We start from the raw sequence: 26,875 nt of genomic DNA, 5'->3' as shown, positions 1-26,875 counted from the left end.
AAACCGAGGTCATTGTTTTTGGTCCCAAACATCTTAGGAAGGGATTAGATGGTGTTGCGATGGCCTCCAGTCCTACTGCGTGAAACCTTGTTGTTATTTTCTATCAGGATTTGTCGTTTAAACAGGACATTAATCTGGTTTTTATAACAGCATTTTTCCATATCATAAAGATTAGGAACATATTAACTAATTCATGGGTTTTAACTTCTTGACTAGTTTACTATAATGTATTATTAGCAGGATGTCCGAGTAATTCTCAGAATGGTCGCCAGCTGATCCAAAACGCAGCAGCACAAGTGCTGACAGGAATCAGAAAGAGAGATGTGATAGTACCTCATATTCCTAACAGAGCTCTCCGTTCTCAGAGCGCAGGTTTACTCGTAGAGTATCCAAATATAGACTTGGAGGACCGACCTTCTGCTATCAGGAACCATTACTGTGGAACCAACTTCCCATTTTGGTTAAGGAGGCTGGCACCACCTCCACTTTTAAAACCAAACTTAAAATGTGTCTGTTTAGTAAAGCCTGTAGTTAGTGTAAACTGTCAGGGCCAGTAGTCATAGCTGCTGCTACAAGACTACAATAGTTTGTCTCAAACATTGCTTCGTTCTAGATGTGCTGCTATGGACCTACACTGCAGGGGGACACCAACATGATCCACTGAGCGGTGCTCCTTACCCCTTTTTTTTCAACTATTCTTCTCTTTCCTTTCCTCAGATCAATCCACAGTTATTAATGAGAATCTATAAGCTACCGTAAATATATGATGGCAGTATCTCATAAGCATAATTGTTCTCCATTGTGGCCCCTCTTTTCCTCTTCTGTAAATGTTTGCAGGCCAGAGCTTCAGGAGCTGCATTCTGACCTGCAGTCCTCTGGCCGTCCAAGTGTTTACCTCTATCTGTCTATATAGACGTCTCTGTTGAATGTCTACTGACATCCTGACCTATAGTCTCATCCTCTGACCACCTCAGTGTCTGTTGTCTAGACCTGCTTATATAGTTGTCCGTACCACACCAATAAACCATGTATCAGTCATATGTACAGCTAAAATACTTAGTTCTCCAGTTAACAGATAACTACTATATCTTCTTTGTACCATTAAAAATATAACTGTGCCTTACCTCTCTCTGTTTGTGTTGTTTAAATAATATTTGCTTGGGGGTCATTCTCTGGGTCTCTAGAAAATACCTATGGACAACTTGTATCATAATAGGCGCTATATAGATTAAACTGAATTCAAAAAAATAGAACTTTGTTAAAAACAAAAGATAAATGTACTCATTTTATATAGCAGAGCTAGAGGCTAAACATAACATTTGTTGTGACCAAAATATACAGAATGAAAATAAACAAACACAAGACACAATGACGTCTGTTAATTAAAAGTGGTTATTTTAATATCCCGTTTCCTCCTTTGTGTTTGTACAGATTATTCATCTATTCACCCAAATATATAAAGTTTCCATCTTACTGTTACAGTCAAACATTTCTTCCTGTTAGTGTTGCCGGTACTGGAATCCATCACAGTCCCGGTGAAAAACACAGAGAGGAGACTGCTTATACATGAGTGGTCCCAGTCCACTGCAACTACATTGGACTTCAGGTACTGGTTTAGATCAGCAGCACACAACACTGAGAGAGGAGAAAACACACAGCAAAACACCAAAAAACTACAAGTACTTTTACTGACTTTACTCACTCACACACACACACGTCAACACACACACACACACACACACACACACACACACACACACACACACACACACACACACACACACACACACACACACACACACACACACACACACACACACACACACACACACACACACACACACACACACACACACACACACACACTTCTGTTTCACTGAGATCAACCACACACAAACACCACAGACATCAAAGTAACATTACTGACAGTACAAAAATCAAAAATATCTGAAAATATACAACTGTTATTTACAGCTCAAGTATGCACCCTTTCACTATAGATACTCAGTGTGAATTTATCAGAATGTACATCAATATGTACAGATTAAATACATCATCTTAAATACTATAAATATAGCTATGGTTGGTCACATAAAGACTATTTGCAGTTGAATAATTTCACTTTTACTCTACTTCCATCAAATTCATCTCATCTTCCCTCTAAAAGTTGCTTGCGACACAGCGGACACATGGACGAGAAGAAGAGACCCTGGAGTTGGAGTATTTGTTTTCAGTAATCATTTTCGCTACCAAATACATCTTTATATTTATGACATTTACCTGCTCTGCAGAGTTCAAACTGTATTAAAATGTTGTCTGTGCCTTTGAATTATCATCACCATCAGTGTCATTAAAAGTACTATAAAATACTCTAAGCTCATGGGCTGTGATTGTGCTCTCTTGAAGGGTGACGTTTTATTTCCGCTGAGGCTGGCAGTGCATTTCAGTGTGCAGCTTTATCCTCCAGATACCTCCTGCAGGAAGCTGGAATCAAAGTATCACTAAAGTGATCATAATCTTCCTCGCCCAGCTCACCCACGCTGACTCGGGAAGCTCATTGTTTATTAAGCAGTTAAAAACTCCTTCACGATTCTGTGCTTTCATAAGATGTGCTTCAACTCCAAGCAAAACTAATTTTTTTTAAACAGCTTAGCGCCTTCACCTTAAATTTTAAACACTTGTTTTTACTAAAGATCTGTCTGCCTGTGCATACTAAAGTTTTAGGAAGGGGGGTGATTACAACATGTTGTATAAATAATTTAAGAGCATCTTAAGGTTAAGGCGCAGTGACTGTACATGCTGTTACGTGATGAGCAGCCTTAAATCTGAGCAAATGTGGGGCCATATTGGATTAAATGACAACATGCAGCAGGGACGACTCTATCATACATAATATAAAACATAGTTGTGGTGACCGTCGGGAGCGAGTTCAGGCAGGCATTCAAACCCAAGCAGTGTCCATGCTCGCTTTCACACCTCCATATGGTTCATTCCAATCACTCCATCTCAGATACTTTCTGATATCTTTCCCCACCGAGCGTGTTGACGCTCTCAAAGTCACACCTCCGCTTCAGCTTTCACCTGTGCCCCCAATATCGCCATGTAGGAGTTAATGGGGACTGCTTTGGAGGTTAGACTCAAAAACTCGAGTATGTTTATATCATTGATAAAGTGTTTGACGTCTTCACTGCAGGAACTGCCTGTCTGAACTAGGTGTGACTTAACAATGGGGAAAGAAACCATCAGTCGACGCAGGAGTGATGATGGGGAACATTTCCACATGACGTTAACTTTTAAACCACATACATTTTGCATGCAAAGACAGTCAGTATCTAATGGGAAAAGCAAATTAGAAATCAAAGGTATCTTTTGTTATGATGCATTTGTGTCTTATGCCTTTTATGGACATTAATTTCTCTCTGTCAGTATAAGTAAATGTTTTTTTTTTCTTCAAATATGTGCTTAACAAACAACTCCAGGGTCTGTACATAATTAAAGTGCTCAAGTGAATGAGACAAAAGATTGGTACAATCTACATTATAAAATAAATAAAAAATACCAATTTGATGGCAAAAGCAAAAGGCCAACGGACACCATACATGCTATTCAGGCACCCAACAATGTGACTGACTGTGATTCACACTACATCTGTTCAGTCTCAAGCATCGGTGCTGTCTCGAGGAGGGGCAACAATACAAAGAGGGCGTGACTGGTGTCTCTGCTAGTCAGCAGAGACACCTAGTGGCCAAAAGCATATATTACCAACTGTTTTCAACATTTATATCACGGTACAGTTTCAAAATACACCCCGGAACATCCACTGTCATACAAGATTGCACATCAGAATAAAATAAAAAAGGTGTTGTTTGCACACTCCGGATCACAAAAAGACATTAAAGTGTAGTTTGCAGTGGTCACAATTGCAGGAATGTACGGCGGTGAGACTGAATGCTCGTCCTCAAGGGATGAAGCTTGACTGATCCACAGTCTAGCATGGCAGGGAAGCTGTTAATCAATACACTGTCACAATGTGAGAAACAGCCGTGCAGGTGGAGGGCAACAGAGAGCAAGGTGTGTGCCATCCTTCTGCTCCTCCACATCAGAGGATAACATGTTTCTATGGTGCGTTGCCACGGCTTCCCCTGGGTAACAAGGCCCTATTTTTAAACAAGGTCATTAGGAGCTTTCACTCCGTGGCAGACATCGCATTGACATGCACGTCTGTGTGCACAAAGACAAAATTCGTGTTACCTGCTTGGCCTAGCTCTCCATCAATGCCTTCTGATCAAACACAAGCTGCTCTGCTATTTCTGCTCGTGCATCACCACTGCCGCCCTTCTAAGGCATTCATTAAAACACTTGATTGAAGTGACCGATTAAAACTCAAAGGTTTTGTCTCGACCTGCCGGAACTGAGACAGCACAGACGACCATGCTGCTGGTACCGACTCCTGAGCCACGCGTGTCGATAACTCAGGTGGTTGAAAGTAAAGCGTTGCTCTGTTTCAAGGCTCAGAGATGTTCTAACGATGCCGGGCGACTGTGCTTTTTGTGTTCATGGAATAACGAGGAACAAAGCTGCTCCGGACTGCTTCGGACTATTGCAGTGTGAATGCACAACTTATGACGACGTCTCAAACTATTGCACAACATATATGTACATTATTATACACTGGTGGGAAAATAGAGATAGAAGGAGATCCACAGTTTTCTCAGGAACCTATTGGACTGCTTATTATTGCTGATGCATGATAGGCACAAAAAACTTAAAAACACTAACAGAATCATTTTCTACATACTGTTGTTGATACATTTGTTTTGACTATTTGTTTTTACTTTCGTAAGTCTCCTTCCATTCTATCCCCACGATTAACAATCCTGTTTCATTGAGCCAGAAGAAGCACAAACTGGTTTACGCATAAAATGACAGCCTGGTACATTGCAAGTCACTGTGGCATTTCACACTCCTTAACCTCAGATAGTTTTATGAATTATTAGGTCCACGGTGGACTTTTCTACACACCTGTTACATCTTTGCTCCCATCTCTGCCCCACGTTTTCTTTCCCTGTGAACGTCATTGCTATATTCCCACAATTCCTTTCTCACGGCTGGGATTTACTGGTAATTAGCTGCACAGATAAAAGAAAAAAACAGGTAGTAAAAAAAAGAACCACAGGAAAGAAATGATGGAGCAGAAATGGGGGAGATGGAGGGATTTAACTCTGGGGTTAAGGCGTGATGAATGCTGCAAGTGACTTCCCCTGTCTCTCGTCCTCCAAGCTGGGTGGGGTTTGTGTGGACGATTGGACCTATGAGCTCAGGAGATCATAACTCAGACTCAGGAGAGCCGATGTTCTGGTAGCCCGTCTTGGTGCTGGTACCGTAGTTGGTGTTGGTCATCTCCTGGGTGCCGCCAGGCCCCAGATAAGCGCGGTGGGGGGGCATGGGGGAGGGAACTTCACTGGGGTTCTTGCCGAGAATGAAGCGCTGCTCATCCTGCTCCTCTAGGTTGGAAATGTCCTTCATCATACCTTTACGGTAGGAGACAGACAGCTTATTAGAGCCGTCTGAGATCAAATTAAAGTGGCGGGCGATGAAGACCATGGGCAAAGGCAGCATGGCGACCACAATGAGTGCATAGGCCATACCCAGCGCCCAGGGAGGGTACCTTTCAAAATGCTCTGCGCCCTAAAAAATACAAAGAAAAATAAATGCAAATAAGTACCTGGATTAAACAGGTTCATGAGATCTGTGTTTGAACAAGAAACAATGCATTTAAGACAACAGTCATTACAGATTAGAAGTATTTTCTCAGTTTTTATTCTTTACATATCTTATAAATGCACAAAGCAAGGCGGAACTGACCTCGGCTTCTACCCAGGCATTATATCCTGCAGGACTGATGGCCAAATCAATGACAGTAGCCACAATGAGCAACGTCAAGACCGCAGGTGACACGTACTTCCACATGTAGAAGTAGAAGGAGTACGGTCTGAAGCCAAGCATGTCCTCCAGGTCCTGCATGAATCTGTAGAAAGAAAGAAAGAAATAAAAGTAGAAATAAAGAAAGGTAGAAAGAAAAGAAAGAAAGAAAGGTAGAAAGAAAGAAAGAAAGAAAGAAAGAAAGAAAGAAAGAAAGAAAGAAAGAAAGAAAGAAAGAAAGAAAGAAAGAAAGAAAGAAAGAAAGAAAGAAAGAAAGAAAGAAAGAAAGAAAGAAAGAAAGAAAGAAAGAAAGAAAGAAAGAAAGAAAGAAAGAAAATGGTTGGTGCTGATAGTGAAAAATGTTCCCTTTAGACCGAATATATGCTAAGTGGATGATATTTCATCATCTTAAACTCATTGCTATTTATCTTTTTGACACAACTTCCCAAAATAAAATATGTCTGCAGCGTGTTTTGTTCAAAATACCACAAGGATTGGGCACAAAAACAGCTATTTCAAGTAGATTTAATTATAGCATGTTGGAGGTGGTTGGGTGTTGTTTCCCAGCATGCAGTAGACAGTATGTTTCCTGACATGCAATGAACTATTATTATATACATGTCAGGAAACACATAACTATTCATTATGTGTAATCTGTTCTTGTTATTGATGTATTGATGCTGTTATTACTCACAGAAGTTGCACTGTTTTTCTGTTAACAGTTTTGTTGTAGTTTTGGAGCAGTTTATAAAGAAACTATTTGTCATTTAAGATGATATAATGTTAGCGGATGTGTTTTTAATTGAAAAGTACAATTATGACAAATTTTAAAGATGAGTTTTCAAGAGTTATATACTCTCTTATCTTACTGGAACAACATTGTCTACAAATCTTTAACCAGAGCATAATTCCAGACCATTCCAGCCTACTTTTAATTCTAGTTTTAATGCTTGCGCTCTTAGCGACTAGTTTTAGGGCCATACAGGGCTGTGCATAGAACGCTTAGTTCTCCTGCTCACGGATAGTCACTGTAATACTAATATCTTGTCTTTTGTACCTTTGACAGTGTGTCAGTGTCTCTCCTCTCTCTGTTCATCATCCTCTCTTTCCTATCTCCTTTTTCCTGCTCTAGCCGGCTGGCCTTCGACAGGAGGGTCCCCCCTGATGAGCCTGGTCTTGCTCAAGGTTTCTTCCCTCCTAAAATGTAGTTTTTCCTGGCCACTGTTTAGCTTCAGGTTTTTCTCCCACTAGGGGAGTTTTTACCTACCATTGTTTATGTAATAATTGCTCGGGGGTCATGTTCTGGGTCTCTGGAAAGCGCCTAGAGACAACATGTATTGTAATAGACGCTATGTAAATAAAATCAAATTGAATTGGAAATCTACCTTGATCTGGATCTATAACGTTTCCAGACTTAGATAATGGGCCACTTTTGGATTTGGTTAACATGTCACACACAAATTAATGTAAAAATGAGCATCATCACAAGGATCAGAGATAAACCTGTTCTCAAAATTCTCAGTCCAGTTCCTCCAAACACTACGCCCGTAACTGTTATAGCTGTACTCAGCATCCAGTATTGATGAATGTGCCATGCCCATTTGATAAGAAATGCAGTCAAACCTCATCGACATACACTTCCAGTCAAGTTACCTCTTTGTTCCATAGATCCACGCCACAGAGATGTTCTCCAGGATCACCACCACAGTGAGTGGTAGGCCAGCAGAGTAGTCATCAAACATGGCAACAAAGTAGTTCCCTGAACGCTGCACAAACAGCAGGCCCAACAGGAAGGCTATAACACAGCAAACCACTGAGGGAGAGAAGTGAAAGAAAAAAACTATCAAAATCTGAAATACTGTCCCCCTAACAGCTGCATAAAAACCACACTCACCACACAGGATCTCCTTGCGGATCTTGTAAGCATCCAGTATGGGAGTGGTGATGCCGGTCATGGTGCCGATCATGCTTCCCAAGCCCAAGTTGATCAGCATGAAGAAGAACATGACGGACCAGAAGGGACTGGCGGGGAAGTGAGTCATGGCTTCTGTGAAAGCGATGAAGGCCAGGCCCGTTCCCTGAACTGCCTGGAGGATTGAGAGAAGGAGGTAAAGATGGACACAGTAACTAATAAGCTGCTCGAAGTCCTGGAAAAAATAAATAAGTAGTCAGTTATGTGCCCCCCATTGGTCCACAGTTTCATAAATTATGGATTCGCCATCAGAGTATTGAAATCATAGATGTGAACTCGTGGTTAGATCATACTTTAAACTAAACTTTATTTATTTATATAGCACCAAATCATGCAATATAAATGCAACACATGGTGCTTTACATACAAAATAAAATAACAATCAAAAATACAATTTAAAACATCCCATACGACCCCACCCCCCACCCCCCACCCCCCACGCGTACACACACCCTCACTCACACTCATACACATGTGCATACACTCACACGCCCACACACACACACAAACACAGTAAGTGGACTGGTGACATGGCTTGGCACTAACGATCCAGGTGAGGAAAACACTACCTATGGGTGGCCGTCCACACCGAGAGGCTCCACCGGCCATGACCACAAGGAGCATCGCCCCAGAGACCCCCCCAACCCGGAGAGACCAGGACAGACCCCACACAGAAGGTGGAGCCCCCCCCCCCAGCTACCCAGGCCTGAGGGACCCCCATGACGACACCCCCATGGGCAGAGCAGGCACACCTCCCAGTGTGGACGACCCCCCTGAGGAAACACTGGAGCTAAAAACTAAAAGTAAGTAAAAGAAAGTAAAAAATGCCTAAAAGTGTAAAATTTTAGAGAGATCTATACAAAACTTAAGATGAATAATAAATAACATAAAATACAAAGTCACTAAAATGGATTAAAGGTTTAAAGATAATAAAAAAGCTAAAGAAGTAAATACAATAAATAGCTGAAAAGACTAGGTAAATGAGATCAGATAAAAGCCAAGCTTAAAAGGTGTGTCTTGAGCCTCCTTTTAAAAATATCAACGTTCTCTGCGGTCCTGAGGTTCTCTGGCAGGCTGTTCCATAAATAAGGGTCATAGTGGCTGAATGCAGCCTCACCGTGGGTTTTGGTCCCGGTTCGGGGAATGGTTAAAATGCCGGTGCCAGAGGACCTCGGGGTCCGTGAGGGTTGATACGGTAAAAGCAGGTCAGATAAATAAGATGGCCCAAGACCGTTAAGACACTTAAAAACCAGTAAAAGAACCTTAAAATCAATCATAGACCAGGGGTCGGCAACCCGCGGCTCTAGAGCCACATGCTCTCTTTAGCGCCGCCCTAGTGGCTCCCTGGAGCTTTTTCAAAAATATTTGACCTTTTTTTTCTTCCTTTTTAATCTCGACATTTCAACTTTTTTCTCAACATTTTGACTTTTTTCTCGAAATTTTGACTTTTTTCTCAACATTTCAACTTTTTTCTCGACATTTCGACTTTTTCTCAACGTTTCAACTTTTTTCTCAAGATTGTACTTCAACATTAATCTCGACATTTCGACTTTTTTCTTAACATTTCAACTTTTTTCTCTCGACATTTCCACTTTTTTCTCAAGATTTTACTTCAACATTAATCTCGAGTGCATAATGAAAAAAAAAATCTTCCCCCAGTTATAAATAGATACATGCAGCATGTGTTGCCTTCATTCTAAGGCTTATAAAAGACATTTTTTTGCGGCTCCAGACATATTTTTTTTTGCGTTTTTGGTCCAATATGGCTCTTTCAACATTTTGGGTTGCCGACCCCTGTCATAGACTAACACATTGAACATAACAGGCAGAAAACAACCACTTCTCCTACTCAAACAACTGAGCTGTATCATCTATATTTCTAAGTCCAAAGAAGCAGGACCACATCCCCACCCTTGACCCTTGAGGTATCGTCCACCGACCTTGTTGAGTTCATCCTCCAGGACGCAAGCGTCCAGCCCCAGCTGGCCAAAGCTGTCCTCCTTCACCGTCTTAATAACTCCGTACATTTCTGCATAGTCCTGAGCAGACAGGTGGGAGAAGTTGATGTGTGGCGGGATGAGCTCTTTGCTAAGCACGCCCGTGTTTAAGTAACCCAGAATCTTCTCTGCGTTGCTGGACAGTTAGAAATACAGAGAAAAGAGATATGTAAACAAGAGCGTCTGCCAGAGACGGGCCGATGTGGTCGTGTTTGTTTCTATGAGAGATACTCACTCAACCACACACTTCTCGTTCATGACGTTAGCCTTGAAACCCAGGACGGCAAACACCACCAAAGTGGCCAGGATGGAAGTGATAAAGTTGATGACGGAAACCAGTGCTGCATCAAAATGACAGTTGTTGTCTCGTTTATTGTAGCTGGAAAAAGCGATGACACCTCCGAAACCCAGGCCGAGAGCAAAGAAAACCTGCGTGGCTGCTTCTCTCCACACCTGGGGCTCCAACATCTTTTCCAGCTGGAGGGAAGAGGGACGGAAAGAACAGAAAAAGACGAGTGATAATAAGATCGTTCATCTTCTTTATAAATATGAATATTTCATGGACCTCCTTTTGTGCTCGGGACAAGATTGAAGAGACTTTCTATCATCATGACAGAAATCTCCAAGCTCCTCTTTTCCTTTGGTTTTAATACACAGTCTCAGAGCTGCAAATAAACTGTTATTTAACTGTTACACAAATCATATAAACTGAATACTGTTTAGGTGGATATTTGAAACAGCTTTACAATTAGTATTTGTCGGTTTTAACAAGGAAAAAAATCCTTGTTTTGAGGCTGCATGGTTGTGTTCAAGTTGATCTTTTATCCAAACAAATACTTTTTGAACATTAAGAAAGACCTGATTATATTTGTTTATGAAAAACTATTATTGAAAACTAAGAATTAAAGTAGATCACTGAGAGATGATACTGAAGAGACTTCAAACACGACTACCTCAATAATTAATTTCCCCTCAGGGATTATCAAAGTATTTCTAAATTGAATTGATCTGAGCACAAAATGAGTCAGCCTTTTTGTCTATAAAAGAAAATGAAAAACTGTGATGAGAAAGCCAGTAAAAGTACATTTTAGCTGGACATTTGCCAAATGATGATTGATTTAAAAGCAGTGAAAACATTTTGGATCGTTTCAAAATGTGCCTCATGTACAGAGGACAGAAAGCATGTGGCAGGCACTAAATAAGTCTCTAGCTGGAATGCATTCGTTTGAAAGTTGTGCTGGATTAAAGAAAAAACAACTATAGCATAAAAGAAAAGAAAAATAACAACAAAAATATCTTATTTATGTTAAGCAAAGTCATAAGTGAGAGGAGCTGTGTGAAATGTGCAACTGGGACATGTACCTCACATTTGTCCAGCAGTAATAGACAATAATATATCTTTGATATCAAATCACACAGTTTTCTTTTTAGGAGTATCCAATTCTTGTGTTATTCAACATATCAGAGATACTGTAACATGGAAAACTGCAAAATCTCCACAATTCAAGGTTTTTTATTTTCTTACTGTTCTCCTCAAAATTTGATTGAAAATCTTACGCTCTGCATATTCTCACATGTTCTTTTAATGTAATTCACAGGTGCAGCATCATGTCATCCATTTTTGAGAGCACCTTCATTCACCACTTGAGGGAGACACTGACCAAACCGATATCTGGCTGTGGAGATGAATGACGTTTCCTCCTGAGAGGATCTGAATGAGTGGTGCTGAAACAATCATCAGCATGGACCAAAAGGTCACAGCTGCAGAACGCTGCTGCTTTCATTCTGGAAAAAGCTTCCAAATTGCAAAGAAGCAGTAAATGCAGCCTGTTCCTCTTTCTCATCACTTCTCTTTTGTGTTTCTTTTGGAATTGCCACTGATTTTCTCACCTTGGGGGTGAACATGTGGGCGATGCCATCCACCGCTCCCTTCAGCAGCAAACCTCGTACCAGGAAACAGAGAAGTACCACATACGGGAAGAGGGAGCTGAAGTACATCACCTAAAAGAGAGAGAAAGTCAAGTACATCACCCAGTGTTGCCATGGACACGCATTCGGAGAGCTCACACATGGAGGGAAGAGTGCAATTGAACACACTTCCACACATGTACAGGCTGGATACGTCCCAACGGTGCATTGTGTTTCTTTGACACTGAATCTGTGAATTCTCACGGAATGTGAGAGAGAAATTAATCCTTTAAAGCAAAAATCTGTTTACAGCACAAAAAGGAATCACTGCAGGACTGAATATGATGCCCAAATGTATCTTTACGAAAACCCAGCCAGATCTGGGTGATCAGCCCTGTGATTTTCCTACCGACACTGAAGGGTGGATGTTGTGTTCTGGTTTACAGCGTGACTCACACTCTGGATCCAGATCAGAACATGTTGTTGCAGTTGTTGCCAAACTGGGAACTATCCACATTCATCCTCTGCCAGTTTTCCTGGTTCGGTTTTTAATGTTGCATGTTCCTTTTTTCCATAATATAAATGAGCTCCGAAAATAGATACGTACTGACAAGAAGCTTAGCATATTATCTTCGCATGACTAACACGTCGATACAGCTTTTACTGGTAAGGATGAATCATCAATTAAAAATAATATGACTTTTGCAATGATTGGATGGCTTTTTATTGACTTATAACTCCCAAAGGTTTGCAGACTCAGCCCCTGCGGTGCAGACAAACCTTCCCAGAGGACTGGATCCCCTTAATGACCGCCATGCAGACCAGGATCCAAGCCACCAGCAGGGATAAGGTCATCCTCCAGTTCAGGCCGCCGGTGTCGTCGATGGTGCTGGTGATGTTAAGAGTCTGCCGGTACCAGAAGTAAGTGGTGGCTGAGCTCTTCTCACACTCGGGCTCCAAAACTTCAGCAGAAACAAGGAAAAAGGGGGCGGGGGAAACAAACAAATTAAGTCAGGACAAAATGCAAGTATAAAATCCAAAATGTTTATTTTATTCATTCTACCAAAAAAATCCATTTGTAAATAAAACAGCATGATATAATAATATAAGAATTACTACTGCAGTTAAATTTCATCACTTGCATCTAGACAGTATACATAATTGAGATGTTGAACATACTGCACATTCCTGATTGCAGAGGTTTTAGATGTAACACAATTTGTCATGGGCTCTGCTAATTTTGTATACGTATGTGCTGTTTGAAATGTACCAAATTTCATATTAATATGTGAAACAATAGAAAATACAGTTGATGCCTTAAGAAATGGATCTAGATAAGAATTTGGATGTTTTTTCTGAAATAGTTGTAATTTATTATTATTTTCTTGTACTTCTTTTCAAGCTATTTCAAGGTAACACTAATTTGTGTCCGTGTGTGTTTTTTAATTATTTAAAATTCAATTCCTTCAATTTAAGAATGTAATTTTCTCACTTCATTGACAATTTTTGTCACTATTCAAGACCAGAATTTGAGCAAAACTTCCAGTTAATCAGAGGATCGGGACTTTAAAAGTCTGACCCCTGGCAGGTAAGATCAACAGTGAAGGTCTCTCTTGTCTCACATTTCTTGTCCAGCTAAACTTGAGCTATCAAATAAAAGCGATTGACAAGGGACAATTGGAAATAGAGAGCTGGAAATGAAAAATAATCAATAATCTTTATAGTGAAGGTGCATATTCACTTAATACACATTTTACTTCTCCACATAGCTAAACTGAATTCTCCTGCATTTTCCACAGCATACATTTAAGCTTAAGTACAATCAGCATCTTGCCATCTCATGGTAATGACATCTGATGTCATTTATCAGGCCAGAATCTGCATATGCCCCCAAGACTGGTGGCCAGCTGCCAGCCACTGGAGGTACTGACACATTTGGGAGGGTGATAGCATCTGAGAAGGTTTAACAACAGAGCAACCCTGTTGGAGGAGTTGCAATGCTGGCCCAGCCCCAGAAACAGCACAAATACTTCTCTATTACATGTCTGCAGAGATGCCGCTGCGTGACCGCAGAGCTTTAAGCCCCTCTCTGTGCAGTGTTAGGTTGCTTGTGAATCTGCAGAGTTTTTACTGAATATGGAGGTCTGTTGTAGGTATTTACTAAGTAATCATTGACATGGATACTTTCTTATTTTTAACGTGCATATGATCCCCTCTGTTGCGTAGTGCATGGAGTCAGTGACTCACTGGCTTGACTTCCATTTCTCCGGAGGGGGCATTCAGCCCAAGGCAGTGGATACTGAAAAGACTGGAAGAAATAGAAGATGCTCCAGCCGATAATGACGTTATAATAGAGGCCCACGAAACCACAAACCTGAAAAGAGATGAGCGAGAACAGAAACGCTTAGTAATCACACAAGTAAGCACACAGACACAACACCAGAGGCAAACAGCATGAGGTGTGGCTCGGTTCAGGTGTCAGGGCACAGACACGCGGCACACTGCGTAAGATGGAGTGCAGATGAATTATTGAGCTGTTTGCTCTCAGCCACCAAGGCTCCGGTCCTCAAAGAGGTGGTATTTATAGCTGCTGATTCTCCAGCCGCCACATCCGAACTGCCACACGCCTCACTGCCCTCGGCCAGCACTCTCCATCCTCTTTGTATTAGATTGATGACATTTGATGTCAGGATGACTGACGTAGTATCGCCGACTGAACGACTCAGCAGACCGATTGTTTTTAAGTTGATGTTGATGGGATGGAGACAAGACGGGTCACTACTCCGGCTGATTAAGGGGGCGGACGTCAACAGTTAGCAGCGATGGTCTATGCCTGTTGTTTGTTTTAAAGCAGCAGGAGGTCATCATGTACAGTAAGCAGGAAGAGAGAGCTAAAGGCAGTGCATTAAACAACACGGCCGTTTGTGAATATTGCATGTCTGATCGGAGAAGAGAAAAAGTACTCCTAAAATAGCTTTTAGTCTTTTTTAAGATGTAACTTTCTAAAAAAGAAAAAAAAACTAGTAACAGTTTAATTGTGGCATGTTTACAGTGAGGAAAAATAATAAAAAGTCATAAACATTTGCACTGTCAAAGTAAATGCAGGCTGTAAAATGTTTCTGGTCTCATAGTAATTCATGTTCATCTCAAGAGAAATGGGAGCAAAAAGACTCTTGTTGTCAAGGTTTGGACGAGTGGGACCCAGACACAGGAGATGGAAGCGGCAGGATTTCCAAAAAGATTTGATCTATTCAAAAAAGCCTAAACCTGACAGAAACCAAAAACATGACATGAGCCACAGAAGAAACAAAAGCAAAGATCCACCGGGAGCAAAGGAAAGACGAGACAAGATGTATGCAGAGGGCCTGACAAGACACATGTGCAAACAATCAGGGCAAATGGGAACAAGGGAAGTCAAAACAAAACTTAAACCCAAGGACATGGGATTTCAAAATAAAACAGGAACCTAAATACAATGCTGTGTAAAATAAATACATGGAAACAAATCAGTGGATTACATAATAATGGATTCAATTTATATCATGCTTTTCTTGGACACTCAAACCATGCACAATGGACACTTATTCACTTATTCACTCCATTCCAGACACAACTTATGTTGTAATAGATGCTATATAAATACAATTGAATTGAATCATACTTGCTCTACTACCTGAGCCACTGCATCTTGAATTTCAGAGCCCTATAGAAGACATTATGAGTATTTCATAGCAATTTAAAGATGATTAATAAATCCTTTTTATCTTGTTGGCCACAATATCCAAATATCTTATATCTAAAATGCATGATGATGATATTTTATTTGCACGTTCATAATATTAATTGTACTGTCCAGTTTTCTTCTGTTTCCACTAAGAGACAGACGTTTGGTTTCAGAATTATTGCACTGATTGTCGTGTTATTTGGTTTCTATATTCATGGCCCTCCGAGGAAGAACTGTAATAATTGTTCTGATTGTTTTCTTTTTTGTCAAATGTAATTTTTCTGTTAATAACACTACTACACACATAAGCCTCATTTTTATTGTATAGTAAGTATTTCTCTGCTCTCTGCTGCCACCAGAATGGCCGCAGACTGGAGGCAACAGTCATAACTCATGGCTCCCTGTGGGTTTATCTATTACTGTAACTGTGAAGAACTCACTAAAGCCAATTTTAATGACACGGCACTTACCATCAGGCTGGAAACGCCGATGCCCCCCAGCTGTGGGTATACATAATTCCACACCCCGATGCTCCCCCGCCTGATCCTCTGACCCACCGCCAGCTCCAGGAAAAACAAGGGAATGCCGATGAGTACAAGGAGTATAGAGTATGGTACCAGGTATGCACCTGAGACAGAGGGAGGGAGGAAAGGTTACAGGAGCATGACCAGATGCTTTTGTTTGCATGCACTGGGCTTGAAATGTGTGCCGGAGTGCAAAAGCTCATTGTAAGGCAGCGAAACGGACATCACATTGAGTCTACCCAGTCCTGTGTTTGGAATCTACTTTCTTTTTATTCCCTCTGTCCTATTGCACTGTTTCCTCCACAATTTCCTGTCTTCTCCTTCTCACATAGTATTTCCTTTTCCCTCCATGTTCTCATTTAAAACTTTCATTCATCATTTTGTCAGATTTTCCCCTGTAAATATATATATGTTGGTCCTGCCTACGTCAAGAAGTGAGGAGGCACCATGGTGACAGACCCATCCAAGGCCAAGCATTAAGAACAGCTATAGACCAGGGAGAGGTAGCGGCCTGTTTCCAGGCTGAATAACTATTTATGCGTGACGCACTGAAAACTCAGATCACATCCTCAGAGGCTAACAGAGACAGCAGCACATAAAAGAGTCTGGATAAGATCAAGCATTCGTGTTGAGGCTTATTCTTCCTTTTCTGAATGGCAGACACAAAGAACGGACACAAAAATATATGATAAGAGGAAAGTAAATCAACTGTTAAGGTGCCTGGCCACGATGTTTCTTATCACAGATGTTGCACTTCCAGTCATAGCGGAGGAGCCACATCTGAACAAGAACATCCCAGTTATTTACTTCTTAACAGTTCAATCTTCAGACACATTGAGATCACCAAGCCACATATAAATAGAATTAAATAGCAACATGAAAACTGTGAAACTGCTAGAATATCAAAGATGAAATCTGAAACCTCAAACCCGCCTGGTGAAAGTCCTAACCTTAAAACATCTAGCTAGATTAAAATGATTTTGTTTTGCAAAATGCAGCCACATTCAGCTCTGTAATCGCACATTTCAAACCCCTATTTTATATAACTCCCACGCAAGGTACCAACAATGCCTGAACACCCTGAATGGTCCTCATCCTTCCTCCATCTTACTCGTCACCACCCTCTCATCTCTTCAATATCCCTCCACCATAATACCAAAGAGATAATGGGGACAAATCTGCAAGGAAGCAAATGTAGATTCAATTTGAGGAATTTAGAGTTGCATGTCGCAGCGTTTCCAGTGAAGAGAAAGGTCTTTATCTTTTCATGTTGCTGCACAGGTGAATTAAATCTGAAACATGTTAAGACTGCAGCTCTGAATGTCAGAGGAGCCGCTGTCGATCTGCGTGTCTCACTTGCAACTTGGCAACTTTCTGGCAATAATCTCTTGAAGCCAGAACAGTCAGGCTTTAGATCCACTGCTGTAGAGGAAAATATTTTGACTTTCTAACTTTAATTTATCTCAAAACCCTGATTTTTAAGCCGATTATATCATCATATATTACAAAAGCGTGATCATGAACGAGGATTTAAAGGCCTGTAAACTTTCAGCATTTAATGATCTTCATTCTAAACTGTGAAATGACAAAATGTGTCCATTCAATAGTCGTATTTGCCGCTGATGTTCCCAAACATGCTCAGTGGGGAATGAGTTTATAGTTTGGGCTTGATTTTTTATTTTTTTTATCATGTTACTTAAACAGAAAATTGTATCTAATAAGTGGTTCATAACATGTTATTTTTGATTGAAATCCCAGGTCGAGTATGGTGATGATCTTAGCAAAACGTAAACTACAGTATGCAGATGATTTTCTTGCTGGTTTTGAAGTGGTAAAACAACTTGTAAGATCCAAACTTGTAGTGTCCTCTGAAGGAAATTTCTGAACATTGTCAGAGGACCCATCATATAAAATGAAGAGAGTAATTACATAGTTAACAAAAGAGTTTGACTATTGTATTTCTTAAATTCCTATTCAGTTTAAAGTTAGGTCTTTTGTTCTCTCGTTAGCCACATTTCTGCCCCTTCTCATGTCCTGCAGCGGTGCAACCGTCCCTACTGGTGTGTGTGACTTTGTTAGCTCACTGTTTTACTCTGCATTACACCAGTTGCATGGTTTCTATCCTGTATGTGATCTCATCTACTAAACCAGTGCCTGACTAAAACCTAGATTAGACTAGGTTTGTTTGGAGTTCTTTGATCCTTTAAGAGTTTTTCTTCTGATCAGCATCACTTCAGTTCTGATATTGTAAATAGCTGGACAAACATAAGAACATATTTAAAACCCTCATGAACAAAAACGGTTTGAAGAGATTTGGCAACATTTTTGGAATGAACTTGTTTACCATCAACTCAGAGTTTGATATGTGTGTGAACACTGCTGTCCTCTCTTCTCCCCGCTAGCCTCGCTTTGCACTTGCATTACACCTAGTCCAAGTGACTAAATATCTTTCTAAACGACTCCAAAATGTTCTTATTAACAGGTTGTGACTTGTGCATTTACCTTATGCAGGAATAATTATGTAAAATACAATAATCTTTCATACAACAAACTATATTCTCATTTTGGGGAAGTGGCCCTAGTTTGGCATTGTGATCCCAAGCAGCACCCCCGACAAAAAACACAAAAACCCTCTTATAACATCTGTCAACAGTGTGATAAGTGGTGGTTAACGTGACTGCTAACTGTGGCCGACTTTGTGAAGACAAGGTCATCTGAGCTAGCTGAACTGTCTGATGGCGCGTTGCCTGGCAACAGTGCTGCCAGAGACAATCACTGCACCCAGGTAGCGGTGCTAGTCCTTATGAAGTAATCTGTTTTAAGATTATTGTGTGGCCTTGTCAGCCTGGGGTACTGGATGCACAGAGAAGAGGACATTATTTAGTCTCTAATCAAGCTCTGGAGCCGACGGGAAAAACCAAACTGTTGCCATATCTCATCAAGACCTCAGAAGTTTAAAAAAAACAACAACAAAAAACCCCTTAAGAAACCCATTTTACACGGGAGCAGGAGAAAACAAAACTAGCAACCAAAAAAAATCAATGTGTGAAAGACAAGGAGAACTCAGTAGAAAAAACAAATGTGAAAGCTCCAGTCTAGGCGGCTGAGAGACCCATGATGTGTGAGATCCAGACCTACTGACCCCGAGAGCCCGGAGTGCCATCACGCTGCTACATATATATTCACTCAAGAATGAATCGTGTGCTGTCGTATTAAATCTCACAATATTTTCTATTCAACCACATAAAAAACACACTGACAGCCAATAATATTTGCCGTCATGTCTTATTTGTTAGATCATGCTTAAGCTGCTGCCACTAAACCACCCCACAAACTAACAGTGAAATGAGCTCAGGGCACAAAAATCACAACATCAAATGATTTGGCTTGAAAGATGTCCTTACAAACTCTGAATGATCAAACACTGGTTTCCAGGATGGTGGATTTATACAACTGAACGAGATGCAACACATCTTAATGCACTTTAGAAGATATTTAAGTGGAAAACTTACAGTTTAATGAGATGAAATGTCTTTAATATGGTGTAAATTACTGTTGTAAGAGATTATATAATATATAGAGATTATATAATGCATCATTATATAATGTATCATTCAATGTATGTATATACTGTCATATATACTGTCATCTGTAAAAAAACGATTAAAATGCACCTTAACCTTTTTTATATTTTTTATATTACCGTACTTATATTTCTTATTGTTTGCACTACTGCTATTTGTCTTGCACTGGAGAGGTGATGCTGCTTCAAATCTCACGGTACCCAGGTACACTGACAATAAAGTATTCTGATTCTGATTCTGATTCTGATTCAATATGAGCATTTTCAGTCAGATCATATATCTGAGCAAATAGTTTTCAGGCATGCACAACATCCTGGACATGACAGAACTAACAAAACATTACAACGCATTAACATTCCTGAAAAAACGAAACTTTTCTTGCTAACCTGCATTGTTGGGAAAACACTACAATGGTTGGCCCAGTTAGCAATGAGCAGACAAACCCATGAACTATAACTACGCTTAAGCACAGGTCTGCTCACAGGTGTCAGGTTTCTCTCATTACAACAAATACATCGGCCTGCTGAAGTAAACCAAATCCCTGAACACACGCTGATCCACCTACCTCCACCGTTCTTCTGGCACAGGTAGGGAAACCTCCAGACGTTGCCCAGACCCACAGAGAAGCCAACCTGAGCCAGGATGTACTCCAACTTATTGTTCCACGCCGGCCGCCCGTCCTCGGCGTCCGGATCGAGGGAAGGCAGCAGGGCCTTTCCGGGGGCAGTCGATGCAGGACTGAGACCCATACTCATCTGACTGCTCTTATAGTCCATGGGGTGCTCCAGGGACAGCAGGTCGGCCACCGACTCGGTGACCGGCTCCGTGCTGTGCTCCCGCTGTGTCACCTTGGTGTTCTTTGGCATGGCTGCACAGGAGCTCCTTCAGACGGGAGGCTGATGAGGGGCGACGCAGACCAGAGTCTGTGGCAGCTGAGCGATTAAATGGAAGCTGGGAAGGTGCTCCTGAATTAAATTTGTGCTTTTTCTTAATTCTGTGAAGAGAAATAGTGGTAGAGGGATATTAACTAGTATTCAGAAAAAAACATACAACTGATTTAGAGAAATATATACATTTTACAACAAAACTTGACCTTTTTACAACAGTTCCTCCTCTATCATCTAAATTTAGCCTTTTTTTAACGAGCAAAATGGGAAACTTTGAACCAATCAAACAACAGAGCTTTCAAGCAAACTGTGATCTGAAAGAATCTGGGAGCTTTCAAGGAAGCTATTCTGGTTTTAGCATCGTGTCACACACTTTACCAGTCTGCTGCTGGTTTGTGATGATTCATTAATGGCTCTATATCTTGAACCATAAAAAACTTACAGATATCTTTTTCAGCCACTGAAAAAAGTTTCAGTGATTTAATGTATTCTTTGTTGGAAATCCTTGTGCAGACTCTCAATCCATCCATCCATGCATCCATTAGCTATACCCACTTTGTCGAGGGTTCACCCTCAACAGCACGCCAGTTCATCACAGGTGCAGGTTCTCAAAAGTAGATCGTTTCAAAGGGTTTCCAACAATAAATCAAATGTAATAGTTCTGCATTTGGGTTAAATTGATCAATGAAAAAAAACATACTGATTCCAAAATAATGGCATTATTAGAAGTTGCAGCACCCTATTATGGACTGGTGACACCTGCCTCCTGCTGAAGGGCGGCTGGGAGGACTGGAAATTAATTGAGTGGATATTGAAGATGGATAGATGGAGTTGCAGTCCCACAATATGAGGAGTGCATCCACTGATCTGACTGCAGCTAGCTAACTTGAGCCCAGCATTTGAAAAGGACTGGCAAAAACAGAAGCGCAATAAGGTATTTCTGTAATCCTCTTCATTACAGTGAAAGCAACTCAGATTGAATTACAGTCCATTTCACAGCAGAGCCCATTATGCTAAAGTTGAGTCATGTGAGGAGCATAAACTGCAGCAAACAGTCGGACTGACAGTGTGACTGCTGAGAACATAACACAATTAAACTAAAGCCTTGAAGCACAGAGTTAATGGGTTATTAGTGTCCTTTCCCCCTACCAAACAGCTCCAACACTTTGTTTTAACATTTGTGCTGCTCTGATGAGACAGCCTGATGCCTCACTGCTCTGAATGGGATGTCTTTTCTTTTCCTAGAGAGAAAATCTGTCTGAAATTGTTCTCATTCCCTGATTTGTGTTTATTCTGAGGCCTTTTGCAGAAATTCACAAACCCCCTTGTCCTTAAAGGAAATAGGTTTAGATCTCATTTAAATATAAGAGAGCTGACAGTATGTTTTCTTTTTCAACATAGATGGAGACTATTATAATACATGATTAAATAAATCATGCCTACTAATTTTATATTGGACTCCAAAGTTTTAAAAAAGCATAAAAACAGTTGTGGCCTAATCCTATGTTTTTTCAAACTGCCATGCAAAAAAACAAATAACACTTGGAGAAGAGGTTCGGTATAGCCAAGGTAGGTTCGAGAGAGGAGGATTTTGAGTTTTTACTTGTGACAGAATTGGGAACATGTACAAGTTCCCTCTGAACCAAGAAAATGTTTCATACATCTTTTCAAAAGCAAGAAAAAAATAGGTGCCTTCATCCTTGAAACGTATGGGGTTTGTCGGCTGAAATTGCACCTCTGCTTTGTAATGACGCTTGGTTCAGTACCGTGAAACATGGTAGCAAACTATAAGCTTTTAGATGTAAATGTGTTACTCCGAGCATGGATGCCTTTTAAGACTGGCTTTTGAAAATGACATGAAAACACTGTGAATGAGCTCAACTGAAGGTCAGCTGAACAAAGGCTGACAAGGAGGACTGTGATTAAATGCCAAACGAAACAGCTACAGGAGCAGAAAAATGAAACTGAAACAATAATACGAAAAAACAGATTTCTCATGTTATGTGGTGTGGGTGAGACCTGACTCTTCAGGGCAGAGCGTGGATGTCAGAAGTGCAGATTTTAAGACCTGGAACCTTTAAAGTGCTGACAGAGGTTGGCTTCTGTTGGCTCAGACTTCTTAAGAACAGTTCTCTACAGTCTGGCTCTAAAACCTATCAAAATGCTTAACAAGAAGCAGGCATATTAAATTCCTGAGAAGTCACGCCACACACCAGTTCAGAGGCTTGATCCCAGAACTGTGGTGACCTTTCCCACGTCGATTTGCTCCTACACTCCGCTGAGTCATCATCGGACACTCTGTGAATGAGGTGTGAAGCAATGACGTGCATGTTTGCAAACAAATACGTTTTTCTTTCTGGCTAAGCTGCAGGTATTTTTTTTAGAGTGATTCTTTTTGCCCTACTTTTCAAATGATGGAAATGTTGGTATAATTAGTAACTGCCCCACTTACTGCTTATGGGCCACATTGATGGTGGCAGATAGGGTTCTGACTGAGGGCTTGTAGTCATGTAAAGTTTTCAATGTTGTCATTGCAGTCAGTCTGCAATTTTAAGAGTTTAGCACAGATGCTGCAGGACAGAGACAGGAAGACTTCACATGCATTGCAAGACTTTCAGAGATTAGTGCTCAGTTGTCAATCACCATCCGAGCGAAACATAGTGAAGAGGATTTTTTTAGGATACTCTGAGGAAGGGTGAAAAAAGGAAAAAATTGGATTTAAGAACAATCATGCCAGCAAACTTCAAAGAGTGTGAAGTGTTTATTTATTCCAACACTCCTATGATTAATAAGGGTCACAGAGTGGGCGCTGCTGTTTCCCTAAAGGCAGATGAGATCCTGCTACATCACTATGCAAGTCGCTCCTCAACTCTCCACAGGCAGTCTGGAGTTGATGATGTAGTAGCACAGGTTCTACGCAAAGCTTCACATCACTTTTATCTACTGCGGTTGCTTAGCAATAGCCTCTTCCTGCAAAATTGAAATCCCATCCTAGCAGCATCAGTGGGTGCCTGTCTCTCCCCTCAGCATCTCAAATGAAGGGTGTCTGCAAATAGCAGGGAGACCAAACTGAGGGGGGGAACAGATTGTGGCAAGACTGCAGGTGATACATCATCTTTTGAAACGTCTCCCAAAGGAAAATGTAGTCATTTTAAAATGTGGATAGAACTACAGATTATAGATGGAAAAAAAATCCCTCCCATCCATTTAATCTATTTCTGAATTTTGTGGCGAGAACAAACCAGCACCAGTAACTCCCGTCGTGGATACAACCTCTAATGCCTTGTCAAGGTCAAAGCAACCACTTAATAACAACAATGCAGAGATGCAGACAGTGCCGGTATAAGGAAACCGATGATGAACCGCCCTGTGATTAGTTCTATCTGAGATAAATTCGAGCACACATGAGGCGACGGCGTCAAAACACGAGGCATTCATTCAGCAGCGACGTTCACCGTCAATGCTGCAGAGAAATAACCATCCGTCACTCAGGTGATGAAAGCGATCGCTTGTCTATCAGCTGATATCACGTCGTTTTGTTTAGTCATAGGAGAAACTAAAAAAAAAAAAATCTTCCTTTTTTCAATAAATGAATCAGCCAAAATTTAGATCGTTCAAAGGATGATAATAGCGCGACACTTACCTTATTTATGCCGTGTGATCAACTGCTGACAAGCAGCATAAATCCTGCGTGATTACACGGTGGTCTGTCTTCATTCAGGCTCGGTCCTCTCATGCAGCATCTCCAGCTGAAATCACAGAGCTGCTCCCGTCACAGGGCGCATGGTGCGTAAAGCCTGACGCAGGAGCTCAGCCGGACACAAGTTTGGGTTGATAAAATTACAATAAGTTGCGCACCTGGCTCTTAAACGCTGCCGTTTTCTCTTGGCTGCTTTAACAATGTTGTGGTGCTCTTCTAAAGACCGTCTACCACATCTCGGCTCCACGTGGTTATGGCTGTGTTTTGGGATAAAGGCATCAGGATTGTAAGTCACGACGAAGTCTGACGCAAGTTTGACTCATCCACTCGTGCGCACGTCAGAGTGTGATTAAGAATATTAAATAAATAATGAAATAAAACATCTGCAGTGATCACGGGATGTTAAGATAATGAAAGGATCAGACAGGTGGACAGGGGGAAAAAAACTGCATTATTGTTATAATTATCATTATTACGTTTTACCTTCTCTCTGAAGCAGAGCATATCTGGCAAAGCCCCCTTAAATATCTGCGGAATGGATTTAATGCTCAAGCAAAGATAATTTTTCTTTCTGAATGCAGCAAGTTAATGTGCCCTTGGCTCGGCACACACTCGTGTTTTCTCCTGCCTCTCTGGTCGGCTTTTTAATTTCCTCAAAAGAGACAGACATGCTTGTTTGACCTGGCCAGCTATTTCCTATTGTAGTTGTTTGTGCAGATGATGACAGGGATTTGGATCATTTCAAAGGCAACACTGGCCAAGCTGAGGGGGTGATTGTGAATGAAAGAACAATATGCTATTAGTAATCTGACAGCTACTGAAGGATAACTGCAGTAGAGGGTGTTTGCTTCCAAACTCCTCCTGGTTATGAACATCACAACCCCAGTGATGCCAGATCCAGGTCAGGTTTTCTCTGTGAAGATGCTGCTTTTCCACTCCCACTGTTTCATTCCACCCACACTGAAAATGCAGAGGAAACATCCTGGCTCTGCTGTACATGCCAGCCCAGACGTTTATCTCTGCAAGCAATTCAAGACTCCCCCAAAACACACACCCTCCTCCCTCACACAAACACAGCCCCTGCTTACATGTATGCACAGTATGCTTCCTGTCTCCTTCAATTCACTCATGTGACTCACTTTACAAGGAGCTGCTGGGATCAGTTGCCATGGCAACTGCTGATCATATGATGGTTGCTCACACTGTGAGCATTTTTCTGCCTTTTCTGTTTTTCGACCCCCTCCTCTCCTCGGCCTCTCGAGCAGCCGCTCCAGCTTTCCTCTGCGCAGCCGCAGAACGAGCCCCTAAAACAGAGTGCAGCATCCAAGCACCTCTCAAAACTTATCACACAGTGTTGTTCCTGCCCCGTGGTTTGTTGCCTCGATGACGAGCAACTCACAAAACACACACGTCATCACACCTTTAAATTATGCAGCAGCAGACACGGTGTGCTCTACTTCCTGTCAGATCCTGGATTCTGCTGCAGCGTTACTCACGTTGAAGCTTCAGGAATAACCCCAGGGGTCGCTCCAGAAAACATCCACATGTCCTAAACAGAAATGATGACACAGTAACACTGTGCTTTACCTGTTGTTTTGAAAAACCAATAAACATGTCATTATTAGTGTTTGAGGCAAAGCACTTTGGAAGATCTCCTTTTTTTTAAATCTTGATTATTAATATCTAATGCCTATTTACTCATGTATAATGCCTGTTAATATCTATGCCTCCCCTAAAACAACTGCAAGTGACAGTAAAGTTGAAAACAGAAAAGTCCTCAGATGAAATTGAATCAAATTGGCCTTAAATTTATTCATGGCCAGCTTCAACTCTTCCTATACCTCCTTACTGATAGTTTTACAAGATGGCTTTTGTGACAGTTGCTCATAATCCAAAACATAGGCCCGCTACTATCCGCACATCAACACGTATGTAATTGTTGAGATCCTTTAAAATGTACAAATCTCACAATTCTACATGACAGTTTCATATTATAGAAATTGTTTGCATATGTAATATCTTTAAGAGGCAGGTGTAAATATTTTGGGGCCCAGTGAGTTAAGTAATTTTGAAACTATCCTGTTTTACCTCATTGAGAAATATGTATGGAGCAAAGCATGCTGCTTATCCTGAGAGCAACTGCACTAAATCACGAAGCCAGACACACCTGTTTTATATTGAGTAACTGGTACAACAGGAGAAAGATGATTCTCACAGTGCTTCATGCCTTTCCGTCATCCCAGCTCTTGCCTACAACATCTCTAACCTTGAGCTAGTGCAGTCAGGTGGATTTCCTCATTACTTTATTTTTATTGTAGCTAAGAGGGTGGGGTTAGTTGCAGCAAGGCCCTCGGATTTAGCTCTAATATTTTACATGGTGTTAAAGTGGAATACATAATGGAGGGGTAATAAGCCACCTGACCTGGATGTGATTTACTGAGCCTTTATAACCATTTATTAAAGCATAATTCTATGGAGTTGGACTATTAAACAGCTTGGAAATAACTGTACCCAAATGCAGATTGTTGTCTGAGCTTTACACTATGAAGTGAATGCATCAAACCTTTACGTAATGTAAAACGTGGAACTCCTCATGGGAAAAAATACAATCTGTGGGATTGTATCGCTCTTAAGCTTATACATACACATATATGCAC

General features: G+C 41.0%; 1 protein-coding gene across 1 annotated transcript; it reads right to left on the bottom strand.

Annotated features, from left to right (window-relative positions):
* Positions 1–1,378: 1,378 nt before the first annotated feature.
* On the bottom strand, positions 1,379–24,455 carry slc6a17 (solute carrier family 6 member 17). The gene is made up of 12 exons (XM_061736276.1): positions 24,162–24,455; positions 20,197–20,625; positions 15,994–16,151; positions 14,047–14,173; positions 12,580–12,761; positions 11,782–11,892; positions 10,127–10,368; positions 9,835–10,027; positions 7,817–8,009; positions 7,576–7,735; positions 5,866–6,028; positions 1,379–5,688 (listed from the first exon to the last, which is right to left on the bottom strand). The coding sequence occupies exons 2-12, from the start codon at positions 20,495–20,497 to the stop codon at positions 5,326–5,328; spliced, it is 2,193 nt and encodes a 730-aa protein (XP_061592260.1). The 5' UTR covers positions 20,498–20,625; positions 24,162–24,455; the 3' UTR covers positions 1,379–5,325.
* Between the last annotated feature and the right edge of the window lie 2,420 nt (positions 24,456–26,875).

This window comes from Cololabis saira, chromosome 12 (assembly GCF_033807715.1).
Source record: "Cololabis saira isolate AMF1-May2022 chromosome 12, fColSai1.1, whole genome shotgun sequence".
NCBI lineage: Eukaryota > Metazoa > Chordata > Actinopteri > Beloniformes > Belonidae > Cololabis > Cololabis saira.
This window is presented reverse-complemented; position numbering and strand designations above follow the sequence as displayed.

What these genes read in the sequence shown, in the direction of transcription:
- slc6a17 (XM_061736276.1), bottom strand. Translation starts at nt 20,497, where the DNA reads ATGCCAAAGAACACCAAGGTGACACAGCGGGAGCACAGCACGGAGCCG. An exon ending in GGATCCAGTCCTCTGGGAAG is followed by an intron (nt 11,893 to 12,579) that starts GTTTGTCTGCAC and finishes TCTCTCTTTTAG; the next exon opens with GTGATGTACTTCAGCTCCCT. An exon ending in CCCACATGTTCACCCCCAAG is followed by an intron (nt 10,369 to 11,781) that starts GTGAGAAAATCA and finishes TCTTCCCTCCAG; the next exon opens with CTGGAAAAGATGTTGGAGCC.